A 27,670-nucleotide genomic window follows, 5' to 3' on the forward strand; every position below is an offset into this window, starting at 1 on the left:
ACAGACTCTGAAACAGGCTCCAGGCTCTGAGCTGGCAGTCAGCACAGAGCCGGATGCGGGGCTCGAACCCACGAACCGCGAGATCATGACCTAAACGAAAGTCGGATGCTTAACCGACTAAGCCACCCAGGCGCCCCCTCCGACTCTTGATTTTGGCCAGGGTCATGATCTTACTGTTTGTGAGTGTGAGCCTCACACTGGGCTCTGCGCTGACAGTTTGGAGCCTGCTTGTGATTCCCTCTCTCTTTCTCACTCTGTCTCTCAAAATAAATAAACTTAAAAAAAATGGCTTAGAACATGGAGGGTGAACAAAATGGGGTTGCCAGGGGCTTGCTTTTACTGGGAGCCAGGAAGGTCTGCTGTTAAGCCTTGCATAGTCTCACGTTGTGTGTGGACAGCCCAGATATTGGCCAGCGACTTGTGAGGAGTTCATTCATTCTTTGTCTTTCTTCCCCCTACTACCCAACCTCACCCTGCACAGCTTCCTCCATTCCAGTGCCCTGTTCACGGGTTCCAGCCACTCAGTAGTCCCCGTCTCTGACTTCTGCCTCCTCAGCTCAGAGACTTCTGGGCTCTGTTTGGTCTCCAGTCTCTGTGCCAGTCATCATGAAGTTTTCTATAGACAGGATTGTGGTGGGGCTTTCCACAGCACTGCAGAATTTCTCTGCCTGTAGTCCAGCGACACAGTATAGTTGCACATATTTCTTTCTTTTATATATATATATATATATATATATAGAGAGAGAGAGAGAGAGAGAGAGAGAGAGAGAGATGCCACAGTCCCACTGCACACTAGTTAAATAAGAATCTTAAATTATATTTTGGGTCTCTCTGTCTCTCTCTCTGTCTCTCTCTCTCTATATATATATATAGTTCTAATTTTACATATTACTTTCCTACATATAGTTACTAGGCCCTGACGGCCAGCCAGTTTGGTATTCGTTATTCTGTTGTGGCTGAGACTGGATGTTGTGTATGCTCCACCTTAATGTTTTTATCCCCAGTTGAAGTTTTGTGTATAGGTGGCTATTTGTAGATTGTTTATTAGGATTATTCTGGTTTACAAGGAGTATGTTGAAAATATAATATCAGGTATCTTTGTTAAAGAGCAAGGTAGTTTATAATGGAAGTCAGTTGAATAGAAGTATATAAGTGAAATTTCTCTAAAATATTTTCCTAAGAAATAACTTGTCTTGTAATTAGGCTTTTATATTGAAAAACATAAATGGATGGGTAGATAAGATGGATAAATAAGCTTTAGAGCAGATGTGTTTCAATCCTTGATGTAGACCTACCTGGTATTAAGAAAATACTGATGCCGCAGTCCCACTGCACACTGGTTAAATAAGAATCTTAAATTATATTTTGGGTCTCATACTGGCAGATCACCCCAGGTGGTGTTTGTTATTCAGTGAAGGTTGATAACCTCTACCTTAAAGAACCTTTGCCAAACTCAGTTTTAAGTTTTTCTGTAAATTTTTGCAAAGTTCCAGAAGATTTCAGATAACATCCAAATTGCTGGTAAAAATGATGCATAAATTCATACGTACCATCGATTTTCTCAGGGAATTTTTACGAGCTGTGGAGATAAATCAAGATTTCGTATCCAAATATATATTTTTTGCACGTGGTATATTGTTGGAGAAAAGCACCTTGTTTATTGAACTCCACTCAACTCTTTTGTCTAGTAGGTATTTGAGTCCTCACCATATACCAGGCACCATTCTGGGTGATGACCAGATACAGTAATAAAAACCTGAGACTGTCCTTGCTGTCTTGGACGCTCACAGTCTCTAGGAGACTTGAAGTTGAACATGTGGCCCAGTAGTATTTCACTTTAACAGTTAACTCCAACATAAAGTTCCTTCCTTTTGGTTTGGCAGGAAGAACGTTAATTTTAGGAGTGTCTGGGGTTCAGTTGTTTCAGCATCTGATTCGGCTCAGGTCATTATCTCATGGTTCATGGGATTGAGCCTGCATGGGATTTTCTCTGTCCCTCCTCTCCCACCCCTGCATGCATGTGTGTGTTCTCTCTTTCTTCCTCTGTCTCTCTTGTGTGTGCATGCGCAAAAAGGTTACTTTTCGTATTACAGTTTGTGTGCCTATTGAACTCCTAGGCCTCAGATTCACTTACCCAGCAGAATGATTGTTTATGACTAAAAAGAGAAGAATTGAGTATGGCTAAGAGTTAGCTTAAACGAGAGGAATATCAGAAGAGAAGACATGGAAAAGAAACCTATTCAGAGTAATCAGTTATCCATTTAGCAAAGGGACAGGTAGGTTGAGATGTGTGTTGGTAAAAATGTCAATTGGTAAATAATTACAGAAGCAAAAACTGTGCATCGGTTGGTCATTTTCCTTTGCAGCAGTGCAGACATGCTTCTGATCATTGATGGTTTCATCCATGATTTCTACATGGCTGGTTCCTATCTTATTAAAATTCATTTTATTTTTTTTAATTATTATTTTTTTTAATTTGAGAGAGACAGGGAGCGTGAGTGAGCTGGGGAGAGGGACATAGGGAGAGAGAATTTAAGCAGGCTCCATACTCAGCCAGGAGCCTGATGCAGGGCTTGATCCCACCACCCTGGGATCATAATCTGAGCCGAAATCAAGAGTCAGATGCTCAACCGATTGAGACCCCCAGATGCCCTTGGTTGTTGTCTTTGAGATCTCAGTACAGACCCTTCAGGAACCGTTTCCTGTGTTCCTATTCTAGAGTTTTTTCCCCTCTCATGTCCTCTCAGTCACAGCTCTATTTAAATGTTTGTTTTCTCCTTACTTAGAATGTAAGGAAAGGAAGAAGAGTACCATATTTTGTCTTGTTTACCCTTTGTCCCTACCCTTTGAATGCTTTCTGACAAAAATAAGAATTCAGTGCATATCACTAACAACTGCATATTTTTCAGAAGTATTAAAGTCGTAACATGATATCATATATACAGAGAAGACCTAAAAGTACAGTGTAAGGAATGACTTAAGTATCTTTACAAATCTGGATTTGGAGTGTATTTTTTTTAATCTAACCACAAGTGGTTATGAAATGAAACTTTTCTTTAAAAAAATTTTTTTAATGTTTATATTTGAGAGAGACAGAGCATGAGAGGCAGAGGGTCAGAGAGAGGGAGACGCAGAATTGAAAGCAGGCTCCAGGCTCTGAGCTGTCAACACAGAGCCCGATGCAGGGCTTGAACCCATGAACCATGAGACCATTTCCTGAGCTGAAGTTGGATGCTTAAATGACTGAGCCACCCAGGCGTCCCTTTTTTCTTTTTTAAAATGTTTATTTATTTTTGAGAGAGAGAGAGAGCACAAATGTGGGAGGGACAGAGAAAAAGAGAGCAGAGAATCCCAAGCAGGCTCCATACTGTCAGTTTAGAACCCGATGGGGGGCTTGAACTCGCAAGTGAGGTCATGATCTGAGCTGAAACCAAGAGTCAGTCGCTTACCCGCCACCCAGCCACCCTGGAACTGCCTTTTTATTTTGAGATGTGAAATTATAGATTCCCAGGATGTTATCAAAAAAAGTATACAGCACCTTTGTATTCTTTCCTCACCTTCTTAAATAGTTGCCCGACCATTTGGTAGTTTATGTTTCATTCTTTAAATTTAGTAAACATAAATATTTTGCTTCTGTTAGTGGGTCTTTTCTTCCTCTTTGTTTTTCTGTTGATCTCATTTCTTTTTTTTTTTTTCAATAAAACTAACACTTTATTTGATTCAGGAATTGTATTTTATTTTGAGAAGTATTTCTTTTCTTTTTAAATAGCTTATTGTCAAGTTGGTTTACATATAACACCCAGTGCTCATCCCCACAAGTGCCCTCCTCCATGCCCATCACTCCCCTTCTCCCCCCCCCCACCCCGCCCCCCATCAGCCGTCAGTTTGTTCAGCATTCAGGAGTCTCTCATGGTTTGCCTCCCTCCCTCTCCCCCACTATTCCCCTTTCTCCTCCCCCATGGTCCTCCGCTAAATTCCTCCTAATCCTAATTCTCTGTTCGATTTTGGATGGGATTAAGAGTAGAGTAGACGTTGTAGAAGAAATGATTCATGAATGTGAAGACAGCAGTAGGAAGTAATAGGCTGTTGTACTGCTGAAGTCGTAAGGTAGCTGCAGTATCTGCTGATGCCACTGCGCCCTTTGAGAGTAATTAAAGCTGGAGTTTATTCCCTGTTCTGTGTATGAGAGAATCCTAATGTCTTCCCCAAGTGTTCTTGAAATTTCCACCCTTTTAGGTTCTCAGAGTTGTTCAGAGTTCCTACCCTCTGCAATTCTTCCTGAACTCCCAGGGCTTCTTATCATTTTCCCTTCATATAGAGCCTTAATTAAGGAACATAGTCTCATTTAAAATTTTCTTTAAAACATGAGGTCTTTATGTGCAGAGTAGGCTTTTTGTTGTTGAAGGATTGAGGTTTTACATTGTTATAATGCAAATCATTTAAAATTATTGGTAAAAATATCTGTGACAACTAATTTTAAGCCCTTACTGTGCTTCAGTAAGCAAAGTGCTATGCTTATTAAGTGCTTTGTGTATTTTGACCAGTTTAATTCTTGGAACAGTCCTGTAAGATAAATATTATAAATTTGTTTAAAGAACAACCAACACACAGAGGTTTATTCAAATTATTCAACTGTTACTGTGAAGATGGAGCATATATCATCAGATTTTCTTAGAGCAGCTATTGCTATCTGTACATTGATAGAATTTTAGATAATACGAAGTTTGGGACTTCTTTCAAAGTAATCTTTAGGATAGAGTGGGTGGGGGCATCAACAAAATTGGCTATAAATAGATATTTTTAAAAATATTTTTATATTTTGAGAGAGAGAGAGAGGGAGTGCCCAAGTGGGGGAGAGAGAGGGGGCTACAGAGGATCTCTGAAATGGGCTCTCTGCTGACAGCATAGAGCCCAGTGTGGGGCTGGAACTCATGAGCCGTGAGATCATGACCTGAGCCGAAGTTGCACACTTAACTGACTGACCCACCCAGGTGCCCCTAAATAGATACTTTTGAAAATGGATGATAGGTTCTGTGGAAACGAACCTCTATTATATCTTTAAAATTGTATGTAATAAAATGGAGTACTGAATTAAAAAAAGAAACTGAGTCAGAGTTCCTACATAACAGGTTTAAAAAATGTTCCCCTAGATATTAGTTTGGTTATAAACTAAGATGATACATTTTTCTAGAAGTGCCAGAGTAAAATCTTATCAATTGTTAAATGCTGACAGTTACTAAATAATACTGCGATTACTTGGCGAGTAGCATCCCTGTACAGCTCAGGACCTAGTACATTCAAAAGTTATAGTTTGGGGTTGTCTGGGTGGCTTAGTTGGTTAAGTGTCTGACTTTCTATTTCAGCTCAGGTCATGATACCGGGGCTGTGGGATTGAGCTCCACATCAGTCTCCACGCTGAGATGGAGCCTGCTTAGGATTCTCCCTCTTCCTCCCTCCCTTTCTCTCTTTGCCCCTTCCCTGCTCATGCTCTCTCTCTTTCTCAAATAAATGAACATTTTGAAAAAAGTTATGGTTTGAAGTTGATTTTCAGTCTTTTACCCTTTTTAAAACATAGTTTTATTTTAGAGAGGGAGCATGAGTGAGGTAGAGGGGGATAGGGAGGGAGACAGAGAAAGGGAGAACGAGAATCCCAGGCAGGCTCCGCAGCCAGAGCAGAGCCTCACTTGGGTCCTTTTGTCATACGACTCTGAGATCAGGACCTGAGCCGAAGTCAGGACTTGGTTGCTCACCCCCGAGCCCCTCAGTCATGTTACAAAGCTGTTCTTACTTCATCTCCCAGACTTTACTTATGAGAACCATGTTTTCAAGAAATGTCTGTGCAAACTGCGTTTAACAGTAATTTATCTCTCAATAATAAAAAATATATAATCTATGATGATGATTTCTGTTCAAAACTAGATTACCAATGGTATATTTATTATACTGAGTTTCTGTAATTCTAACCAAAACCACTGAAAGTCTTACCTAGCCTGTCCTAAATCATGAGCATCTGTAATTTTTTACCTACACATTTTGAAATGCCGCATATAGCTCATTTTTAGTAGAAGTCCAGATTAAGAATCACTGCTTCTACATCATATGCAAGATTAGCACCTAAGAAATGACTTTCATGTATTTACACATTAATCAAAATTAATCTTTATGTTATTCTTTTTTTCTCTCCATTTCTATAATTTTGATTTGTTAAAAAAAAAAATGCAGTGTTACTCTGTTAGCTAAGGAAGTCAGCAGTAACTTGAAGACAAAATTACTTCCATGTTGCTTTCTTGTTGTTCAAGCTCCAGTTAGTACTTTCCTTCTGAGAATATAATTGACATTGAACAAGTGAACAGAGACAAATCGGATTATCACTTTTCATTCAAGCCCTTACTTGTTCACTATTATTATCTGGAGTCAACTTAAGCAAAATGTGCAAGTCTTTTAGCATCTTGTCTTTCTCTGCTTTTCTGGTTTTCCCTCCTTTTCCTTAGTCTTGAAAATGACAGCTTCAGAACTATGTAGTTTTATACATTCAATTTTTTTTTCCCAGTGAGAGAGCTTACACCTTCCTCCTAAAGTTTATCTCAAGCACTCTTAATGATCCTCAAAACATCCTCACTCCTGTATAAGTGGAGGAAAGGACACATGCTTAAATGTAGGTATATCATTGTGTGTTTGCTGAATACTTGTTCACATGAATCAACAAGATATTTCTGTGTGTTTTTTTTTTAACATATATTTATTTTGAGAGAGAGAGCGCACACACTTGCATGTGAGTAGGGGAGGGGCAAAGAGAGAGGGAGAGCGTGAATCCCAAACAGGCTCCCTGCTGTCAGTGCAGAGCCTGACATAGGGCTTGATCCCACCAACTGTGAGATCATGATCTGAGCTGAAATTAAGAGTTGAATGCTTACCTGACTGAGCCACCCAGATACCCCAACAGGATTCTAAAACATTTATTTTGAGGTGAAAAGAGAAATGAATTTGTACAGGGTTAAATTTTACAAATTGAAACTTTGTGAATTATAATACCAGTTGACCTTTCTACCAAGTGTTAGACTTTACATTATAGATGGGTGGGTTTTTTTTTTGCTTTTTGTGTTTTGTTTTTGCTTTAAAAAAGAATTCTTAAAAATCATAAAGTGGTCAATTCTGGTCAAATTCTTAAAATCACTGCACAAAATCAGTGTTGGTCTGTAACACCAGTCCTTGTATTGCTCTGCATTCTGCTTTCCTCCTGCCCTCCATTTTTTCTTCACCTCTTGAACCTAAGCACAGTGAAACTTCCCTTCTTCTTACCAAACTCTCCTTAGTGTTCACACTTTCATAACCTTTTCTCCTGTATTTATCTTGTTTGAGATCTTCACTGGAGACATAAACATCTAGATGCTCATAGTCTTCCTGCTATTCTCAGTTCACCTTTACGTTAATGATTTCAGTATCTACACAGACAGTTATAACTTTGTCAGTGTCTTGAATTCATTTCCAGTGACCTCTTGCATATGCCCTAGATGGGCATGCTAGGACCTTACTTTTAACTAGAGCCATGTAAACTCCCAAATCATCGCGGGTGCCGATCTCTCTGACAGAGTCCATTGACCCAGGTTGTTTGTGCAGCTGTGCTAGCCAGTACTATGTTTTGATTCCTTATCTGAGTTACTGTAATAGAGTTCTAGCTGATCATCCTGTTTTCTCTCTTCAGATTTACCTTTCACATATCTGATGAATTTCCTAGAATATAAATTTGATTATTACATCTTGGTTAGGATTTTTCAAGGGTTTCCCGTTAGTGAGAAGATAAAATCCAAATATTAGCGTGGTATACTCATCCCTTCATAATCTGATTCTGGATTTTATTATTATCTCATATTCTGACCTTGCATGGCTTTCATTGGCTAACTTGAAGTCTGTAGTTCCCCAGATATGCCTCTGTATTTAGCAGAGGATTTTATTTTTGATTTCTCTGTGAAGCTTTCCTTGGTATCAAGGCTGACTTAATAAGCACTATGTTCTTGTTGTAGTCTATATATATTTCCATTATAGCTCTTTTTGTGTATGGTGTAATTTCTTATGTGTGCCTATTTATTACAAAAAAGATGAAGAATAATGGATTTACTTTTTTGCTCATGTACTCCTAGCATATAGAAGAATCCCCAAAATATGTGTTGACTTAATGAGCAATTTACACAAAGGAAGTAAAACTAGCAAAGAAAACCATTCTACCTTCCTAGTGACCAAAGAACTATAGTCTTTACTATTGAGTCCAAATTTTCACTATAAGAGTATTGAGAAATAGTAACATATACCACTCATGTTAACAAAGTTATAATAAAACTGGTGTTGGTAATTAAAAAAAATTTTTTTTAATGTTTTTTATTTAAGAGAGAGAGAGAAAGACAGCGTGAGCTGGGGAGGGTCAGAGAGAGAGGGACACACAGAGTCTGAAACAGACTTCAGGCTCTGTGCCAGCTGTCAGCACAGAGCTCGACCTGGGGCTCGAACCCACAAACCGTGAGATCATGACCTGAGCTGAAGTCAGACGCTTAACCAACTCAGCCACCCAGGTGCCTCTGGTGTTGGTAATTTTTAATTGATATAACTCTTCTGGAAAATTTTGACTATATAGCGGGGGGGGGGGGGGGCCTGAAAAATTATTCACGTAATGATTGTCAAGACAAGATAAAAGATATGAAATCACACATGCATTATGATTACACTTATATTTTATTTTTTATTAAATTTTTTTTTCAATGCTTATTTATTTTTGAGAAAGAGACTGCGTGAGTCGGGGTGGGGCAGAGATAGAGGGCAACACAGAATCTGAAACAGACTCCAGGCTCTGAGCTGTCAGCACAGAGGGCTCATGAGGGCCCGAACTCACCAGCCATGAGATCATGAGATCATGACCTAGCCCTAGGTCTAGCCCTGAAGTCAGAGCCCAGAGTCTGTGTCTCCCACTGTCTCTGCTCCTCCCCCTGCTATGCTCAGTGTCTGTCTCTCCCTCTCCCCCCCTCTCCCTCCCTCCCTCTCTCTGTCTCAAAATTAAACATTAAAAAAAATCAAAAGTAAAAACAAGTAAAATGCATAATAAAAAGACAAAGGAATACAACAGTGGTAGTAGTGGTTTTATGATGTTAAAACTATGGGTAGTTTTCCTACCTTTGAAAGTATTTTCTGTAATGTTATATATTTTATGATTTAAAATATATACAAACTTCTCCAATATTTGGATTTTTAAAAAAATGTTATTCTGAATCAAAATTCTAATGTAAGAGCACTTGAACAGTTTTTAAGTAAATATTTCTGGTCTTACAATAGCTTCTTAGGCTTGGGTGGGAAGGGAAGGGATTGGTAGTTAAAAGTTGCTCCTGAGGTAAGATGGGCGAGGCCAGCATAGAATGAGGATAATTTCAGTGTGGTCTCAAGTATGAGTCATGTAGCAGTTCTTCATGTTAAGAATTTTAGTAGTAAATATTTTGCTTTAAATGTGATTTTTTTTCTTGTTTTAAGGTATCAGTTTCTTGAAGAAGCTTTTCAAAACCAGAAAGGTGCAATTGAGAATCTACTGGCTAAGCTTCTTGAGAAGAAGAATTATGTTCATTTTGCAGCTACTCAGGTGCAGAACAGGTAAGTGTGTTGCCTTAAAACCGTAATTTCATTTTAAAAATTACTGTACACACCAGGCCCCGTTTAAATTTGTTTTCCTTCTATATTAAGCGTATATAGAAAACATATTTTTGAAAGGGTAAATATATGTAGAAGTTTGACTTTGGATTATGATATTTGTTAAGTAAGATTTAATTCACCAAAATTTTGAATAATCTTAAGATACATCTTTAACTATTTTATAATCAGTAAAACTATTCTTTGTAAAGCCTTAGTTAACAGTGGAAAAAGCAGTTACTGTGTAGTGTTGAATTAGAAAACTGTAATTGTGTGGAAGACATAGTCTAGAGGAGAGAGTATGAAGAATGCCTCCTGTAAAACAAGCATTTTCAAAGACACTACTCACAGTATTCTTTTTTTTTTTAATGTTTTATTTATTTCTGAGAGAGAGAGAGACAGACAGCGATAGCAGGGGAGGGTCAGAGAGAGAGGAGACACAGAATCTGAAACAGGCTCCAGGCTCTGAGCTAGCTGTCAGCACAAAGCCTGACGCAAGGCTCGAACCCACGAACCGTGAGGTCATGACTTGAGCTGAAGCCGGACGCTTAACCAACTGAGCCACCTCGGTGCCCCCGCAGTATTCTTAATATAACACGTGTGGATAGCACAGTTTGTGGTACATAGCAAACCCTCAGATTTTGGCTGTTGCTGTTATTTTTATCAGTAATACCACCAGCATTTAAAGATTCTATTCAGGTTCATTTCTAAATAAACTAAATTTATTGATAAGGCAAGTCAGAATAAGTTCCATAAGTGAGTACATTAACCGAGGATTCTCGGTGTAGGAAAATGAACACTTGAGCTGGCATAATTCAAATCTGCATATTCCTGGAGGTATGAATAGGATTAATAAGTATTTTTCACAGTCGAGACTTTGAGGTACTTCTAGAATGTTAAGATTAATTAAGTTATTTAAAATGGCAATAGATACTCAAAAATATTAAATAGATGGATGAATGAATAGCACATTATAGACTGTAAGGTGGCAGAACTTTCATCTTAAGAAGTGATACCAAAAGAAAATAAAGGCTACTCCCGAGATTGTAGATAATACGTAACAATGTGGTTGACTCTTGAACAACATGGGTTTGAACGTTGTGGGTCCACTTACATGTAGATTTTTCCCCCCAATAAATATAACATTTTCCTTTCTTTAGCTGGCTTTATTTATTGTAGGAACACAGTATATAATACATATAACATAACAAAATGGGTTAATCAGCTATTTATGTTACCTGTAAGGCTTCTGGTCAACAGTAGGTTATTAGCTAAGGTTTTGGGAGTCAAAAGTTATACTTGAATTTTCGACTGCGTGGGGGTAAGTGCTCCTAAACCTCCCACTTTGCTCAAGGGTGAACTGTATATACTTTATATACACTAATCGTGGATGGTTAATTCTTATGAAAATATCAGGATGTTTTAGTAACACTGATGATACGCTGTGGGTGATGTTGGAGAGGATAAATTACAGATGTCCTTCTCAGAGAAAAGGTAGTCAGTTCACATGGCAGTCCCATATTTCTGTACATATATTTTGTACATATTTTGTATATATGTTCCTGAATCTGTGTATAGAGAAGTAGAACAAGGAGTTTGTATGTTATAAAATCGCAAAGGGTCGGAGAAATTAATGATTTTGTTTCGAGAAAGGGTTTTTTTAAAGTATTGAAATCTCCAATGATTCCTTCCCTTTAGACACATAATGACCCATATCTCCATTTTTTAATGTACGTTGATTTCTTGCTTCACAATTGAACATATAATAGACATGCTTAAACCGAAGAGAGTCTGACAGTGGCTAACTGTTCACTGCTTTTAGTATGCTTAATGATGTCACTATTTGGCTGAATCCTTTTAAGTTGGAATTGTACATTATTAGTAGTAATCAGCACTCTTATTTTAAAAAAGACATCTTCCAATCAGTTTAATAAGGACAAAATTGAATAAAATTTTCAAATAAGTGCCCAAACAAGCACTGATGTATAGACAAAGGAGGGAAAACTATATTATTACTCAAATTTGAAAAGACAAGTTGGAGGTTGGAAGTGTAGGCAGTAGTTTGTAAAGGAGTTAGAATGTATAAAAGTTGAAGGCTACTTTCTTTGGTTGTTTAACATTTTATATATTTATATCCATGGGATTCTCCCCTACCCGTGAAATAGGTATCAGCTCTTTCATTTTTGCACCTGAAACTTTCCTGTTCCTAAAACATCTAACTCTTTTGAAAATGGATTGAAAATGTTTTATGCCCTTAATTCTATATAGTAGGAAAACTATTTTGAGAAGAACCTATGGAAGGAGGAAGCACATTTGAAGTGGTTAAGTTGTAAGTGAAAATAAACGCTTCTGAGCTTAATTCTTATTGTTTCAACAGATAATTACTTTTGCAACATTGTTCTTTCGCACCTTGTTTTAAAAGCATTAAGTAGATCCAGTGTGCCACATTTGACACTAAACAGCAATTGTTGTGTTGATGTCAGATGTTTATATATCACATTCATGTCACAGGAACTAAAGGAGATTGCCAGCTAGATTAATAAACTAGCCTTTATGAATTTAATTTAAAATTACTAAATATTTATTCCATTCTTTGTCTGTATAAATAACTTGTTTAGACCAAACTGAGTGCTCAGGTCTACCAAAACTTAAGTTGTACATGTTGACAAGGATTTAATTTTAAGTACTTGCTTAAGTGCCCAGTTGGATGAATTTCTGTAACAGTTGATGATTCAGAGACATAGGATAAGTTGATAACCTAATGATGCATTTCTCTTATTCAGGATAAAAGAAGTAAATGAGACTAACAAACGAGTAGAACAGGAAATTAAAGTGGCCATTTTCACCCTTATCAATGAAATTAATAAGAAAGGAAAATCTCTCTTACAGCAGCTAGAGGTACGGTTCAAAGCCAAAATAAAACAACAACTGCTTCTCTTGCTCTTTAGCTGTTTTTAATGTTTATTGAAAGGTCTTTTAGATTGATTGGGGATGGGGTATGGAAGTAAAGAAAATTAAAAACATTTTTTATTTCAGTTTCTATTGGAAAATAGAGCTTTACTGAGTTAATTTGCAGCCCAATTTAATAGTACTGATTGTAGCTATATAAATTAGGAGATAGTGTTGTCTTCTTAGGAATTAAAGAATTATTACTAAAATGTGATATAAACAAAAACAAAGCCACGCTGCTACTTGCCCCCACCCCCCAATACAGGGCCTCAATTTAACTTTTACACGTGAATGTATACTGGGCTCTCCTTGAGTCATTTTGTGTTTTATCTGAGAAACATTCCATAGTTTTGCTAAAATGCTGCTCGTTTTGAAATTTGTAAACTTTAAACTTGTTGAATATTTTAAGATTAATATGCAGATACAAATTTCCAGGTAAGAGTCCAGTCAGTTTGTGAAATCCAAGTTAAGTTTTAAACAGTTGTCTCTACTGACCACAGTACATTGCTTCTCAGAATGTGGTGCTCCCTGGTAGGTTCAGGGTTAGGGCTGGTGCTCCCTGCATCCACGGTAGCAGTTTAAACTGGATTTGAGTTTTTTAACTTCTATTCCTAGTAACCTCAAAATTGTCACAGATTTTTTTAGGTTCCAGTCCCTCAGAGTTCATTGTAGAAATACTAGACACATGGTTAATACAAATGAAAGAAATTATGTGATTTCTGAATTTCTCTTTTGAAATACTTCTTTTTATTGAGACACAATTGTGAGCTTGAAAGTACTCTCACGCACACCATTAAAGTTGGGGGTCTCTTTCCTATTGTACATTCAGCCGATGCATTTAACTCTAATAGATTTTTGTTTTCAGAAAGACTGTATATAAGTGGAGAACACTGAGCAGCAACTAGTTTTGATAATCTTTTAACTTACTGCAAATACATTGTAACTATAGGCTGAAAATAAAGCTCTTAAACCATTTCAAGAATTTGTGAATGAAAAGATACTTCTTAATGCTAAAATATATAAAAATACCGAATCGTAAATCTGCCACATACTTCTAACATGCTGAATTTAAGGAATAGATGTTTTCTAGTATGTTCTTCAACTTTGTAAAATAGAGGTTTTCCTATGCTTTGTAGAAGAGATGATTTCCAGGGAACTTGTGAATCAAACTTCTATCAGTTTAATGCTTTTATCCGTTGCTTTACATTGTAAAATGGGCAGCTTGTTTTCTTAGGAAAAAATTGTCCAATAATCAAGTTGAGGCATTCAGGAAATAAGGTTAAGTGCGAAGTAGCTAGTTTGTTTGGCATGCCAAATGTCAGAGTATCTTAGGTATCACCTGTCCCTTCTGGAAATTTTAGTTCCCAGGTAGTTTCTTTTTCCTCTGCAGCATTTACCCCCAAATTCGCCCTTCAGTTCTTATTTACTCTCTTGTTCTTTGTGAACTTTTCTTATTTCAAAAGGTTTCTTAACTCTACTCATAGCTTTTGCATTTACCTTTTCTCGCTTTGTCTTTTAAAAGTATTTGAAGGAAGAGATTTAACTTTAGCTTCATGCTATACCAGTAGGTGGCACTGGTGACACAAAATTTTCTTTGGACTGAAAAGTGTAGAGTTGATTATATCAAATTTCTAAAGGTCATCTCATTATGCCACAGAATCTGTATATTGGATTAACCTAATAGATTCTATTTTTTAAAGTTTATTTATTTTGAAAGAGAGGGAGAGAGAGAACCCCAGGCAGGCTCTGGGATGTCAGCTTGGAGCCCGATGCAGGGCTCGAACTCAGGAACCGTGAGATCATGACCTGAGCTGAAACCAGGAGTCAGACGCTTAACCAGCTGAGCCACTGAGATGCCCCTAGATACTATTTTTAACAAAAACATTTTATCTTCTGAAGGAAAAGAGAGACCTCAGCTAACATTAATTTTTATATGTGGAATGCCCCTTTGTTAGCTTCGCGAACTGAGTTTTAGTTCCGCCTTTGTTAGTGACTTTTCTTTTGAACAGAGGCTCATTACATAATGAGGTGCTTGTTAACTTATCCCGGCTTTTAAAAAGTAACGTAGGTATTGTGTTCATTTGCAATAGAAATGGTGAGTTGGATTTTTCACATAGAAGTCTTCATTGAACTCTCGTTCTGTTTCAGAATGTTACAAAAGAAAGACAGATGAAGTTATTACAGCAGCAGAATGACATCACAGGCCTTTCCCGGCAGGTGAAGCATGTAATGAACTTTACAAACTGGGCAATTGCGAGTGGCAGCAGCACAGCTCTACTGTACAGCAAACGACTGGTGAGACACACGTTGTGTTTACAGATAGGTCTTTACATTGCTTTTATTAAGATACTTACATTCAGTGAACTGTACTTGTTTCAAGTCTAGGTTTTGTAGTTTTGTCAGTGTAACCACCATTGCATTAAGGTACAGAAAATTTCCATTATCCACAGAGGTTTCTTTGTTCCTCTACTCCTGACCCTAAGCAACCACTAGTCTCATTTCTCTTATTTTCTAGAATTTCATGTAAATGGATTCATACAGTATTTACCATCCTCAAGATACCTAATATCACAAAGCAGTTATGATATCTCATTTCTGCCAGAAATGTGCATTTGATAGCTAATATGGGTAGTCTTTTAAACACAGCTATCTCATCTAAGGTCAGCATCGTGGGGCTGCATGAGCTTTTTATGTCTTTAGCATGTGTGTTTTCTCAAGTAGTACTTCATTTTTAAGACTAATATGAATTTTTCCCCTTCAAGATCACTTTCCAGTTGCGCCATATTTTGAAAGCACGGTGTGACCCTGTGCCTGCTGCTAACGGAGCAATTCGTTTCCATTGTGATCCCACCTTCTGGGCAAAGAATGTCGTCAATTTAGGTGAGAAATGATTCATTTTTTGGATGTAACTGGGAACACTGATTTAGGAGGAGAAAGCATCTTAGACAAATTTTAGATACTTAAAACTTTAACATGGAAACTTCTTGGAAAGTACATTCTCGTTGGAAACTCACTTGAGCTATGTTCATGACATTTTTTAAGAATGTTGAAGGTCTCCTATGTGTAGATTTTAAAAATGTATATCATTGCTGACTTTCCCCCACATATTTTAAAACTGGTAATGACTGTTTCATGTCAACAACATAGCACATGGGGCTTCATTCTCTGGAAGAGTTTATTAGATTCCTTAATAGTTTGTATATTAATTGTACTCAGTCATCCACTAGATTAAGCCTCCAGGATGCTGATGTGTAGGAAAGACATATTGAGGAATGTTTGAAAAATAAGAGTAACTCTTTTCCACACAGAAGGGAAATGGACTTCACTCTTGTCCACAGTGTGGCCCTAAGGACCATAGGTGAAAGTTACAGGGAGACAGACAAACAGCTCAATTTAAAACAAAGACCCAAAACTTCCCCACAATTAGAACAGTTTACAGAGTGAGTAAACTCACTTTCAAAATGGTCAAGTTCTCAACCACTAGAAGTTGTAAAAGTAGAGGTGGATGGATTTCTGTAAAAATGTAATCTTTGTGTATATTAAAATTTGGCTATAGCCTTAGATAAGGCATTGGCACACTGTTTCATGTGGCATGGTAGCTGTTTGTTTTTTACATTTTAAAGGGTTGTAAAAATAAAAGAAAATAAAAGGATATATGGCAGATCTTATGTGGTCTTCAAAGCCCAAACTATCTGACCCATTAAAGGAAAGGCTTGCCAACTCTGCCTTATATCACACCTTCCTAAAATTTGCTTTCTATTTCTAGAAAACAATGGGTTCCATGAGAACCAAGGAAAATTACCATTTCTAGGGACGTAAGTGGTTAAAACACTCCACGTTTCCACAGAAGACAGTTTTGTAGCAATGTAGTGCTCTGCCCCGAACATTTTGGCAGTTCACAGGAAGATGGGCTCGGCATTAGCAATCTTAGATCTCCTTGACTCTTGTCCAGGAGGATTGATTTTGACTGACTAGATGCGCCGCCTCCAATAATATCTCTTTCAGATCTTCAATTTTCTGTACATTTGTGTAAATAGAATACTAATATTCATAATACATTATTCTGAATAATCAAGTCAGTTATTTGGCTTTGGACTGTTTCTGATCTTCATCATCTTTAAACATGTCTCCCACCTCCGCTGTACTGTCAGAAGTACTGAGTGCTGATGGTTGTCAAAGGAAAGAGGAAAAGATAGTGACAGTCCAAAGTGGATGATTTCATCGTCAACATGCAAATTATTCTCGTTTTTTAAATCCTTCAGGTAATCTAGTAATTGAGAGCAAACCAGCTCCTGGCTATACTCCTAATGTTGTAGTTGGGCAGGTTCCTCCAGGGACAAACCACATCAGTAAAACCCCTGGCCAGATTAACTTAGCACAGCTTCGGCTCCAGCACATGCAGCAGCAAGTGTACGCACAGAAGCACCAGCAGTTGCAGCAGATGAGGATGCAGCAGCCGCCTCCGCCCGTATCGACGACAACCACAACAACGCAGCAGCACCCGAGGCAGGCGGCCCCGCAGCTGTTACAGCAGCAGGTGCGTGTTCTGGCGTGATGCGTTTGGCACAGACTGTGAAGCCTCACGACTACGCTCCTCCTAGAGGGGTGAACAGCGCGTTTCAAAGTGACTAGCAGGGACAGGGCCCATGGGTCAGAGTTTAAATATTTGCCCTGGGTTTGGCAGGGATTTGGGGGAGATGTGAGGAAGGGCATTAAAGAAATAGGTAACATGGGATATGAAACTAACTCACTAGGACTGTGGAGGAGCAAAAGTTTTTATCCCTCCATTCCAGGTGATTTTGGTTTTCCACGGGTGGCTTTGGGCCAGAGAGCCAGATAGTACTTTTCACCTAAGATCTGATATGTTCCTTAGGCATTTATTCAAGCCATTCCCATCCCTGTTTCTCTCTCGATGCCCCCATCCCCAACCAGATCAAAATCATTAATCCAGGGTTGGATAAATTACTGTTGAATGACTTTAAACACACACACGAGAGGAAGGGATTGGGGCTAGAGATGGGGAGAATGACTTACGCTTTTTACTTTATGCCATTTTGTCCTGATAGTGATTTTTACCATAACCTTTTATCCTTGAAAGATAAATTTGTAAAAATTATTACCGTGTAAATGCAATTTCTACCTTTTGTAGCCTCCACGATTGATCAGTGTGCAAACAATGCAAAGAAGCAACATGAACTGTGGAGCTTTCCAAGCCCATCAGATGAGATTGGCCCAGAACGCTGCCCGGATACCAGGGATACCCAGGCACAGCGGCCCTCAGTATTCCATGATGCAGCCACACCTCCAAAGACAAGTATGCCTAGAGTTACATTTGTAAGAATCATACAATTTTAAAACTAAAAGACATAGTTTTTCTTAATCAATTGGGGGTGGGGGACTGGCCACAGATACCTTTGAAGATTTGATTAATGCCGTGTATCTTCTTGTCCCCCCAGATTACACATACACATGAATTCAGTTTTAACAGTTTCTTTAATGGCATTAAACCATATACCACCGGTTAAGAACCTCTGATCTAAGGTAGAGAAGGACAGATACCATATGTTTGCACGTATAGGAGGATTAGGAGGAACTTAACAGAGGCCCATGGCAGAGAAGAAGGGGAAAAATAGTGGGGGAGAGGGAGGGAGGTAAACCATGAGAGACTCTTGAATGCTGAGAACAAACTGAGGGTGGAGGGGGGCTGGGGGAGAGGGGAAGGGGGTGATGGGCATGGAGGAGGGCACTTGTTGGGATGAGCACTGGGTGTTATATGGAAACCAACTTGACAGTAAACAGAAAAAAAAAACCCTCTGATCTAGTCCAACCAATTCATTTCACAGAAGTAAAACCCAAAGGAGCTTATTATTTATCCATAAGCACAAGAGGTAATGGTAAAGTTAAGATTAGAACCTTAGTTTCCTGAAACTGTTTCATGTGGTGTTGTGACCCTAATCTGTAAAAAGGACTTTGAAAACAGTAGAGCTGTGCTGTATGTATTTATTTGGTTATAGCTTCTCTCTGCTTATTTTTCTTTTTTAGGTTATAGATAACACCTGCTCTTAAAAATAAGTGTATATGAAAACATGTTTTCTGATTTTTGCCTGAATAGTAGATTATATTTGAATAGGAGGGGCGCCTGGGTGGCTGTCAGTTAGGCGGCTGACTTCAGCTCAGGTTATGATCTCACGGTTCGTGGGTCGAACTCTGTGCTGACAGCTAGCTCAGAGCCTGGAGCCGGCTTCGGATTCTGTGTCTCCCTCTCTCTCACCCTCCCCTGCTTGCGCTCGCTCTCGCTCTCTCTCAGAAATTAAAAAACAAAACAAACAAACAATGAATAGGAGTTAGGACTATAAGATCAGGCTACTTTTACATATGATCTCTAGTTATAAAATAATAAAGTTCATTATGTAACTGTTATAATCATGTTTTTCAAAGCATGCTTTAATAACCCTCAGAATGAATGTGGGGTCCTTGTCAAAAATAGATTCTGAGGATAGCCATTGAGTCAGAATTTCCAGGAGGAGAGTACTCAGAAATATGTAAACTTTTACTAACTCAGATCAATGTGCATACTGAAGTTTGATAAATAGTCCCATCGCAGTGGTTCTTCAACTTTTAGGCCCAGGTACCTCTGGAAAGATTTTTGAAAAATATGCACTCCCTCACATTTAAGGCCGACGTTTCAAAAGTTCTGTTATAGGGGCATGTGGGTGGCTCAGCCATTTAAGCGTCTGATTGGCTCAGGTCATGATCTCGCAGTTTTTGAGTTTGAACCCTGCGTTGGGCTCTGTGCTGACAGCTAGCTCAGAGCCTGGAGCCTGCTTCGGATTCTTTGTCTCCCTCTCTCCCTGTCCCTCCCCTGCTCGTACTCCGTCTCTTTCTCAAAAATAAATAAAACATTAAAAAAATTAAAAAATAAAGGTTCTATTATAAATTTAAGTTTATATCTTTGCCAAGGACATATTTTCTGGCATATTGTGGATAGACATTATAAACTAAAAACTTTTCATCATTCTCATAAACTAATCCACTGGAGTCCCAAATACCATAGCAGGCTGTATTATGAAAGTCCAAACTTTATTCTCTCTTTTCTCCTTGGACCTAAATTTCTCTTCTACTCTTTCTGTAGTTTTATCTTAATATACTCATCTTTAATAGATATATGTATCAGTCAGTTGCAGTTTTCTGTGGGAAAAATGTCTGTTTTAATTTAAAAATTCTTGTATTTCCAGTGACAATAAAACTATTATTAAGCTTAAAAAAATTTTTGGACCAATTTTCATTACAATAATTCCTGTACAATTGTTAAAACAACATAAACATGGTTTAAGAACATTGGAAACATAAAATTCTTCTAGGTATTCATTTCTTTATGAGATAGATGGAGCCTTTTCCTTTTTCCTATTTGTGTGTGTGTGTGTGTGTGTGTAAATGTTTATTATTTTTGAGAGAGAGAGAGCACAAGCAGGGGAGGGGCAGAGAGAAAGGAAGAGAGAGAATCACAAGCAGGTTCCATGCTGTCAGCACAGAGCCTGACATGGGGCTTGATCCCATGAACCGCAAGATCATGACCTGATCGGACGCTTAATGGACTGAACTACCCAGTCACCCTGTATGTATGTGTCTGTTACTTGTTAGAGTTAGAATTCAGCATCAGTTTTTATTACTGGTTTTTCTGGTTTCTGTTTTCTTAGGATGCTTGGGAAGCCTGTTTACAAAAACGTGTATCTGGGAATTAAAATCATTTTTTCATTTTCCTGAATTGTTTGAACTTTTGCAGATTATATACTAAAACTCAGAATGAGCTATCAATACTACTTCATAAATCTTTTTATAAGTTGACAGTTTCTTCATGTCTTTTGTTTTTGTTGGTCAACTTGTATTCATACCCACTCAGAGATTTGTTTCCCCAGGTTTTTGAGGTGGGCACTTTTTAATCAGCTTAACACTTGTATCTTTGCTTGCCTTTCTAAGAGTATCTTCTGCCCCAGGACAGTGTGTTAGATAAGATTTGAAAGGGGAAGAGGAGGGCCTGCAGACTGGCACATTCCTAGGGAAGTGGGGTTTTCTTTAGAAAAAAGTACATATGAAGGTTGAAGATCTGGACATTAGTTTCGATAAAAATGTTCACATACCCATGTACCCATGAGTACATGGAAAGCCCACAAGTATTACCAGTGAGCTGCTCCCTTTGGAAGAGTGCAGAAGCTGTAGAATCAGACTTCAGGGCTCTTACAGAAATAAGTGAATGTTAGAATTTTCACTGTGTAAATTTTCTGGTTATCTATAGATGTATAATTTGTTTCCCAAAGATTGTCATCAGTATTATTATTTTTTTAATGTTTTATTTACTCTGAGAGAGAGACAGCATGAGCAGGGGAGGGTCAGAGAGGGAGGGAGATACAGAATCTGAAGCAGGCTCCAGATCTGTCAGCACAGATCCCGGTGCGGGGCCAAACCCACGATCTGTGAGATCATGACCTGAGCCGAAGTCTGACTCTCAACCAAGTGAGCCACCCAGGCACCCCTGTATTATCTTAAATGATCCTCATAACAGTCAGTCCCCTAGGCAGAGGAGGTATTACCCACATTACTAAATTACTGAAGTTATGTGATTTGCCTAGAGTCACAGATTATTATAATCAGGAATTGATGTCGTATTTCCTTTTGTAAAATGTTTTTTTTCTGTCCTATCAGGATAGAATACACAGGTACACAATTGTTTTTATTTTTAAAAAGACAAAAGAGTCAAAGAGGAATATAAATAGAACAGTGGCTTTCCTGGCCTGATGTTTGAAAACTTAGGGAGCATGTAGATCATCTGTTTATGTACATCTTTGCTCATAATAACATCATATCACCAGGCTGGCAGGTTGAAAATAATGGCAATTCTCTTTTTCCTGAAAACTACACAGAAATGAGTAGGAAAACAAAGGGCTAAGTTTGAGTTATTATTACTTTTTTGTATCAGTTGAAGAAGGCTTTTTCCCCCAGTTTTACTAATAACCGATGTACATCACTGTAAGTTTAATATCTTGTGAAATGATTACCGCAGTGGGTTCTGCTCGTATCCGTGATGTTATATAGACACAATTAAAAGAAAAGAAACAAAAAAAATTTTTTCCTCCTTGTAATAAGAACTCTTAGGATTTACTTTTTGTGTTTTTAATTTTTTTTTTTAATATTTTATTTATTTATTTCTAGGAGAGAGAGAGAGAGAGACAGCGTGAGCAGGGGAGGGTCAGAGAGAGAGGGAGACTCAGACTCTGAAATAGGCTCCAGGCTCTGAGCTGGCTGTCAGCACAGAGCCCGACGCGGGGNCCTATATTGCATTTAAAAAGAAAAGAGAAACATACCTTTTCTGTCTTTGCAATTTGTCTATCTAAATAATCGTCATATAATTTTAACTTATAATCTATTTTTTTTTAATATTTTATTTATTTATTTCTAGGAGAGAGAGAGAGAGAGAGAACGTGAGCAGGGGAGGGTCAGAGAGAGAGGGAGACTCAGACTCTGAAATAGGCTCCAGGCTCTGAGCTGGCTGTCAGCACAGAGCCCGACGCGGGGCTCGAACCCACGAACCGCGAGATCATGACCTAAGTGAAAGTCGGACGCTAACCGACTAAGCCACCCAGGTGCCCCTTTTAAAATTTTTTTAATGTTTATTTTTGAGAGAGAGAAAGTCGAGCAGCTGAGGGGCAGAGAGATGGAGACACAGAATTAGAATTTACTTTCTTAATAGCTATCCTATATATTTAAAACTATGGTCATATTGTATGTTATATCCCTGTTATTTATTATTTTATAATTGGAAGTTTGTACCTTTTGCCTTTTGACCACCTTCCACTCCCCCTTCTTCCACCCTCTACCTCTAGAAACCGCAAGCCTGAATGCATTTTATTTGAATTTGTTTTTGTTTTAAGATTCCATGTATAAATGAGATGATGTATTAATGTCTTATTTCACTTAGTGTAATACCTTCAAGGTCCATCCATGCTATGGCAAATGATAGAATTGCCTCGTTTTTTATGGCTGAATAATATTCTGTACACACACACACACACGTTTTAGATACACATTCTTTGTTCTTTGTTCATTCATCAGTGCACGGACCCTTACGTTGCTTCTGTGGCATGGCTACTGTAAGGTAGGGCTTACTTCTTTGTTTCTCAGTCACAGGTATCAAACACTCATGCATCCTTCCTAACCTAAAAACTCTTGTAAAGGCATAGCTCAAATTAGGATATCCTGGCAGATCAAGTAACAATAACATCTTTCTTCCTAACAGCACTCGAACCCAGGGCACGCCGGACCCTTTCCTGTTGTGTCGGTGCACAACACCGTGGTCAATCCCACCAGCCCCACCACTGCTACGCTGGCTAACGCAAATCGAGGTCCCACCAGCCCGTCTGTCACGGCAATAGAGCTAATCCCCTCGGTTACCAATCCCGAAAACCTTCCATCGCTGCCAGACATTCCACCCATACAGGTTTGTAGTTAGGTTGAATGAGAGATTGAAAACATGCTCTGAAATTTCCCAAGAGTAGAGTGTTAAATATTTGATTTTTAAGATATGTGCGCTAAAAAAGAATAAAGAAATAAAAGCTATGTGTGCTGCAACTAGCATGCCTCCATATTTTAAAGTTATAAGATGTTGGCTTTGTTCATCTGCCACCTGCCAACGGACAAACCTTGTGTTAGATACAGCACTCCTGCTGTGACTTTGGATCCAGAGAGGAGACCAGGACCCGGGGATGGTCACAACTTTGCCACTCTTCTGTTTGGTCCAAAAGGGATGTTGCGCCCCTTGTGCAAACAGGTTGGACTGAGAAAGGAAGTGGTTGGAAGGCCTAGATAGATATCAGGCACCTGCAGGGGGGAGGTGGGGCATCCGGAGGGAGGCAGGGAAGGTGAAGAGTAGAAGGGCCTCTGGGGCATCTGTCCCTTTCACCTGTAATATTTTCCTGAAGAAAAATGTCTTTCAGTGCTTTCTGAAATTTCGTGAATTCATTTGAATTAAAAGCCTTTTATTAAAAATAGCTTTTTAGTGCGACATACAAGCTTTATTTAACAGAGGCAACAAAGGCAAACATGTTCAAGGGAAAACTGACTACAAGAAATTTTATCTTAAACACCTTAGAGAGGCGCCTGTGCCTGGCTGGCTCAGTCAGTGGAGCATGCAACTTTTTTTTTTTTTTTAAATAATATTTATTTATTTATTTATTTTGAGAGAGAGCGAGAGAACACGGGAGGTACAGAGAGAATCCCAAGCAGGCTCCGCTGTCAGCACAGAGTATGACCTGGGGCTCAAACTCACAAGCTGTGAGATCATGACCTGAGCTGAAACCAAGAGTCAGGACACTTAAACAGCTGAGTCCCCTGGGCGCCCAGGGTGCACCCCTTGGCCTCAGGTTGTTAGTTTAAGGCCCACGTTGGTTGTAGAGATTACTTTTAAAAACACAAAGAACCACCTTATAGTAACTTACTTACAGTTGCGATTAACTGAGCCCTGTCGCAATGAAGAGTGTAGCTGTGCACATGTAAGGATGAGCTATTTGTCCGTTTTTCAGGTACTCACTGAATACTCCTTCACATACATAGACATTAAATTTGAAAAAGGTGTAATTAATCATCCCCAGATAGACTTCAGTTTTGTTGATTTTTTGGAAGTGGTGGTTTAAGAGGAGAGTATGTGATTGTGGCATGGATCACGTAGTGACGCAGTCTGGACGCCAGGCCTCCCCCGCTCCTCTTCAGACATTAGATGGGTTTTAGATACTTGTTTGCACAGCTCTCTGGGTAGCATGACATGCTGGTACTCGTAGTGCTTGTTGAAATACTTGTTCAAGTTGGTAGATCTGCTTTGGGCATCCCAAGGATGGGTGGGAGCAATGAGGCACCAAGAGTGGGCACAGCGGACTGCATGTCCTCATTCAGCCGAGGCAACAACTTGATAGCATTTTATTTCTAAATTATGTAACCTTCGAAGGTTATACTGACTGTCCTCTTGTGCATTGTACAAGTTACTCAGAGTCGGGATAGTATGGGAGCGAGGGACAGTGTTACTGTAATTAGTAAGACACTAGGAGGAGCCTTGATTGCATTTTAATATTTTGATGGATTTTATAAGAGTTTTAAAGGATGTTTCTTTAACTTCAAATTGTTTCAAAGTCACTAACTCATTGTGAATTCTCCTAATGTGATTGCTTCCCTAATATTAGGAGTGGCCTGTTTTGGCTGAGTGAGGGTCAGTTGTGCTGGTGCCAAGAGGACAGGACAGTATAGAATGGGGGCTGGGGGTGTGTTGGGAACAAAGTAAAATTGCTGAGTTATCAGCTTAGAGTTTACAAAGCACTTTCACAGGCAGCATTATCACTTTAATAAGTGAAACCCTCTTGTGATAGTGACACCCCCATATTATGAATGAGAGTAAGAGAGGTTAGTGGCTAGTACATAGAAAACTTTTAATTCAGAGCTCACAGTCCGGGTCGTAAGTCTGGTTCTCTCCCCACTATCCATAGAGATAGTAGGTAGATAGTTTATGAGAGCTTGCAAGGGGCAAGTGTGGGCACAAGTGGACCAAAAAAGCAAGAAGATTGGCAGTTATTTAAGAATAGTTTGGTCACCTGTTATGGAATAGTATATAGCTTTTCTTAAGGTAGTTTTCATAGTTAAATAGTATTTGCTGTTTCTTAGATAAATAATTTCTGTTTTGTCATTACAGTTCGTCAGTATAGTTGGGAGGTTTTAAAGAGAGGAAATTGATGTGTAAGTTGTCCAGTCCTCTGGCTTTAACTTAACTGTCTTGCCTATGAGTGAGAAAAGGGCTCAGTTCTCCTGTGGACTGCCCCCTTTTTTGGTGTAATTAAGGGGCCTTATGCCCCAGGCTAAGGGCTTTCTTTTGAGTTCCAAATCTTTTTAACTAAAGCTTTAAAATTAGGCACTGACTTGATTAAATTTCTGTTCAGGTGAGTGATTCTGGCAGGACTATGAATGTTGAAATAAAGAGAAGAAGATGGGATAAAAATACTGATAAATAGAGTTTTTGTCAAAATTGAGAAAAGGCAAAAGAGTCTGTGTGTGTCAGAGCTCTTTTCCTAGTAGAAGATGAAGGATTTAGTGGATTATTGGGTTCTCTCTCGAGCTGCCGGGTATTTGCTGAATAATATTATTGCTGAATAATAATACTGTTCACACAATCTTTAAACCATTGTGGGTCCCCAGGATAAGTAACAAGGAAGCAACAATTAAGCCAAATTTGATACGATAATCTGTTAGTAAATTGTGAACATAAATGATTATGAAATTAGTAGTTTCTCCTGCTTTAATCAAAGCAAATTTATCATTTCATTCTTTTTCTTTAGTTGGAAGATGCTGGTTCAAGTAGTTTAGATAATCTACTAAGTAGATACATCTCAGGCAGTCACCTCCCCCCGCAGCCGACCAGCACCATGAACCCCTCCCCAGGGCCCTCTGCCCTGTCTCCGGGGTCCTCAGGTAAGTCCATCAGAGGCATTGCCACATCTCCTTAACGCTGTAGAAGTATCTGTCATTATACTTGACCTTTGAAAATGGGTTTGAACTGCATGGGTCCACCTGATATGTGGATTTTTTCAGTGAATGCAGTACTACAAGTGTATTTTCTCTTCCTTACGATTGTCTTAATAACATCTTTTCTCTAGTTTACTTTATTGTAAGAACACAGTGTATAATATGTGCAACATGCAAATATGTGTTGACTGCTTATATTATTGGTAAGGCTTCTGGTGAACAGTAGGCTGTTAGTGATTAAGTTTTCAGAGAGTCCAAAGTTATATGCGATTTCTAACTGCATTGGTGGGGGTGGTGTCGATGCCTCTAACTCTCACATTGTTTAAAGGGTCAGCTGTGTATGTATTAGGGTTCTCCAGGAAAACAGAACCAGTAAGGGTGTGTGCGTGTGTGTGTGTGTATTAGGGGTGTGTATAGAGGAAGATTTTAAGGAACTGGCTCACGTGACTGCTAGGACCTAGGACCGGCAAGCCAAAGGGCAGGTTGGCAGGCTGGAGGCCCGAGGGAAAGTTGATGTTATAGTCTTGAGTTTGGAGGCAGAATTTCTTCTTCCTCTAGGTACCTTAGTCTTTTCTCTAAGGTCTTCCAGTGACAGGGTGAGACCCACCCAAATTGTGGAGGTTGATTTGTGAGACAGAATCTACTGATTAAAATGTTAATCACATCTAAAAATACCTTTACAGCAACACCTAGGTCAAACAACTGGGTAGTTATAGTCTAGCCAAGTTGACATAAAATTAACCATCATAGTATCACATCATACATTTTTTTCCCTGATTGTTCTACTTACTTTTCTTCAAAAATAAGTTGGCAGTTTTCAACTAAGTGAAGTAATATATACCTGTAATGCACGCTGTTCAGAACTGTTAATTACCCATCCCTAAACCCTTAATTACATCCTTTGCTGGATTTGCAGTTGCCTTTTCTTACCATGTCTTATATTTTACAATACAGATGGTCGGTTGGAGAGTTCTTTGGTTTCATCCTAAATTTAAAACTTATAAGATAATGAAAAATTGAAAATTTTTTTAGAAAGAGGAGGAAAGGGAAGTAAATTTTCAAATTGCAATTTTAAAATAAATTTACTTGAAACTGTTCACATTGTGACTGTTCAAGTCTGAAGTACAGATCTCTTCTAAAATCCCAGTTGTTGTTGTTTTTTTAAAACATTTATTCTTTTTTTTAAATTTATTTCAGAGAGAGAGAGAGACAGTGTGAGAAGGGGAGGGTCAGAGAGAGAGGGAGACACAGAATCTGAAGCAGCTCCAGGCTCTGAGCTGTCAGCACAGAGCCTGACGCGGGGCTCGAACCCACAAACCGTGAGATCATAACCTGAGCTGAAGTCGGACGCTTAACCGACTGAGCCACCCAGGTGCCCCCCCAGTTGTTTTCTTAACCCTGTTTGTCATGAACAACCGAATGATTAAAGCAACTCTAAATGGATGGACAGTACACAGGTGGTTACAGAGTATATATATTTTTTTAAATTTTAATTAAATGTTAC

At 38.7% G+C, this 27,670-nt stretch overlaps 1 protein-coding gene across 3 annotated transcripts in view; it reads left to right on the top strand.

The window, feature by feature from the left end:
• Positions 1–27,670, top strand: part of TRIM33 (tripartite motif containing 33) — a 127,872-nt gene that overhangs the window by 83,517 nt on the left and 16,685 nt on the right. For all 3 annotated transcript variants that reach the window (XM_039249083.1, XM_039249084.1, XM_039249085.1), the window contains exons 5-12: positions 9,511–9,627; positions 12,447–12,561; positions 14,761–14,907; positions 15,375–15,492; positions 16,875–17,149; positions 17,762–17,926; positions 22,904–23,104; positions 25,980–26,112. In XM_039249083.1, coding sequence (XP_039105014.1) covers positions 9,511–9,627; positions 12,447–12,561; positions 14,761–14,907; positions 15,375–15,492; positions 16,875–17,149; positions 17,762–17,926; positions 22,904–23,104; positions 25,980–26,112 — 1,271 coding nt within the window. The remainder of the gene's footprint in view (positions 1–9,510; positions 9,628–12,446; positions 12,562–14,760; positions 14,908–15,374; positions 15,493–16,874; positions 17,150–17,761; positions 17,927–22,903; positions 23,105–25,979; positions 26,113–27,670) is intronic.

This window comes from Hyaena hyaena, unplaced genomic scaffold (assembly GCF_003009895.1).
Source record: "Hyaena hyaena isolate Hyena2069 unplaced genomic scaffold, ASM300989v1 scaffold_330, whole genome shotgun sequence".
Lineage (NCBI taxonomy): Eukaryota > Metazoa > Chordata > Mammalia > Carnivora > Hyaenidae > Hyaena > Hyaena hyaena.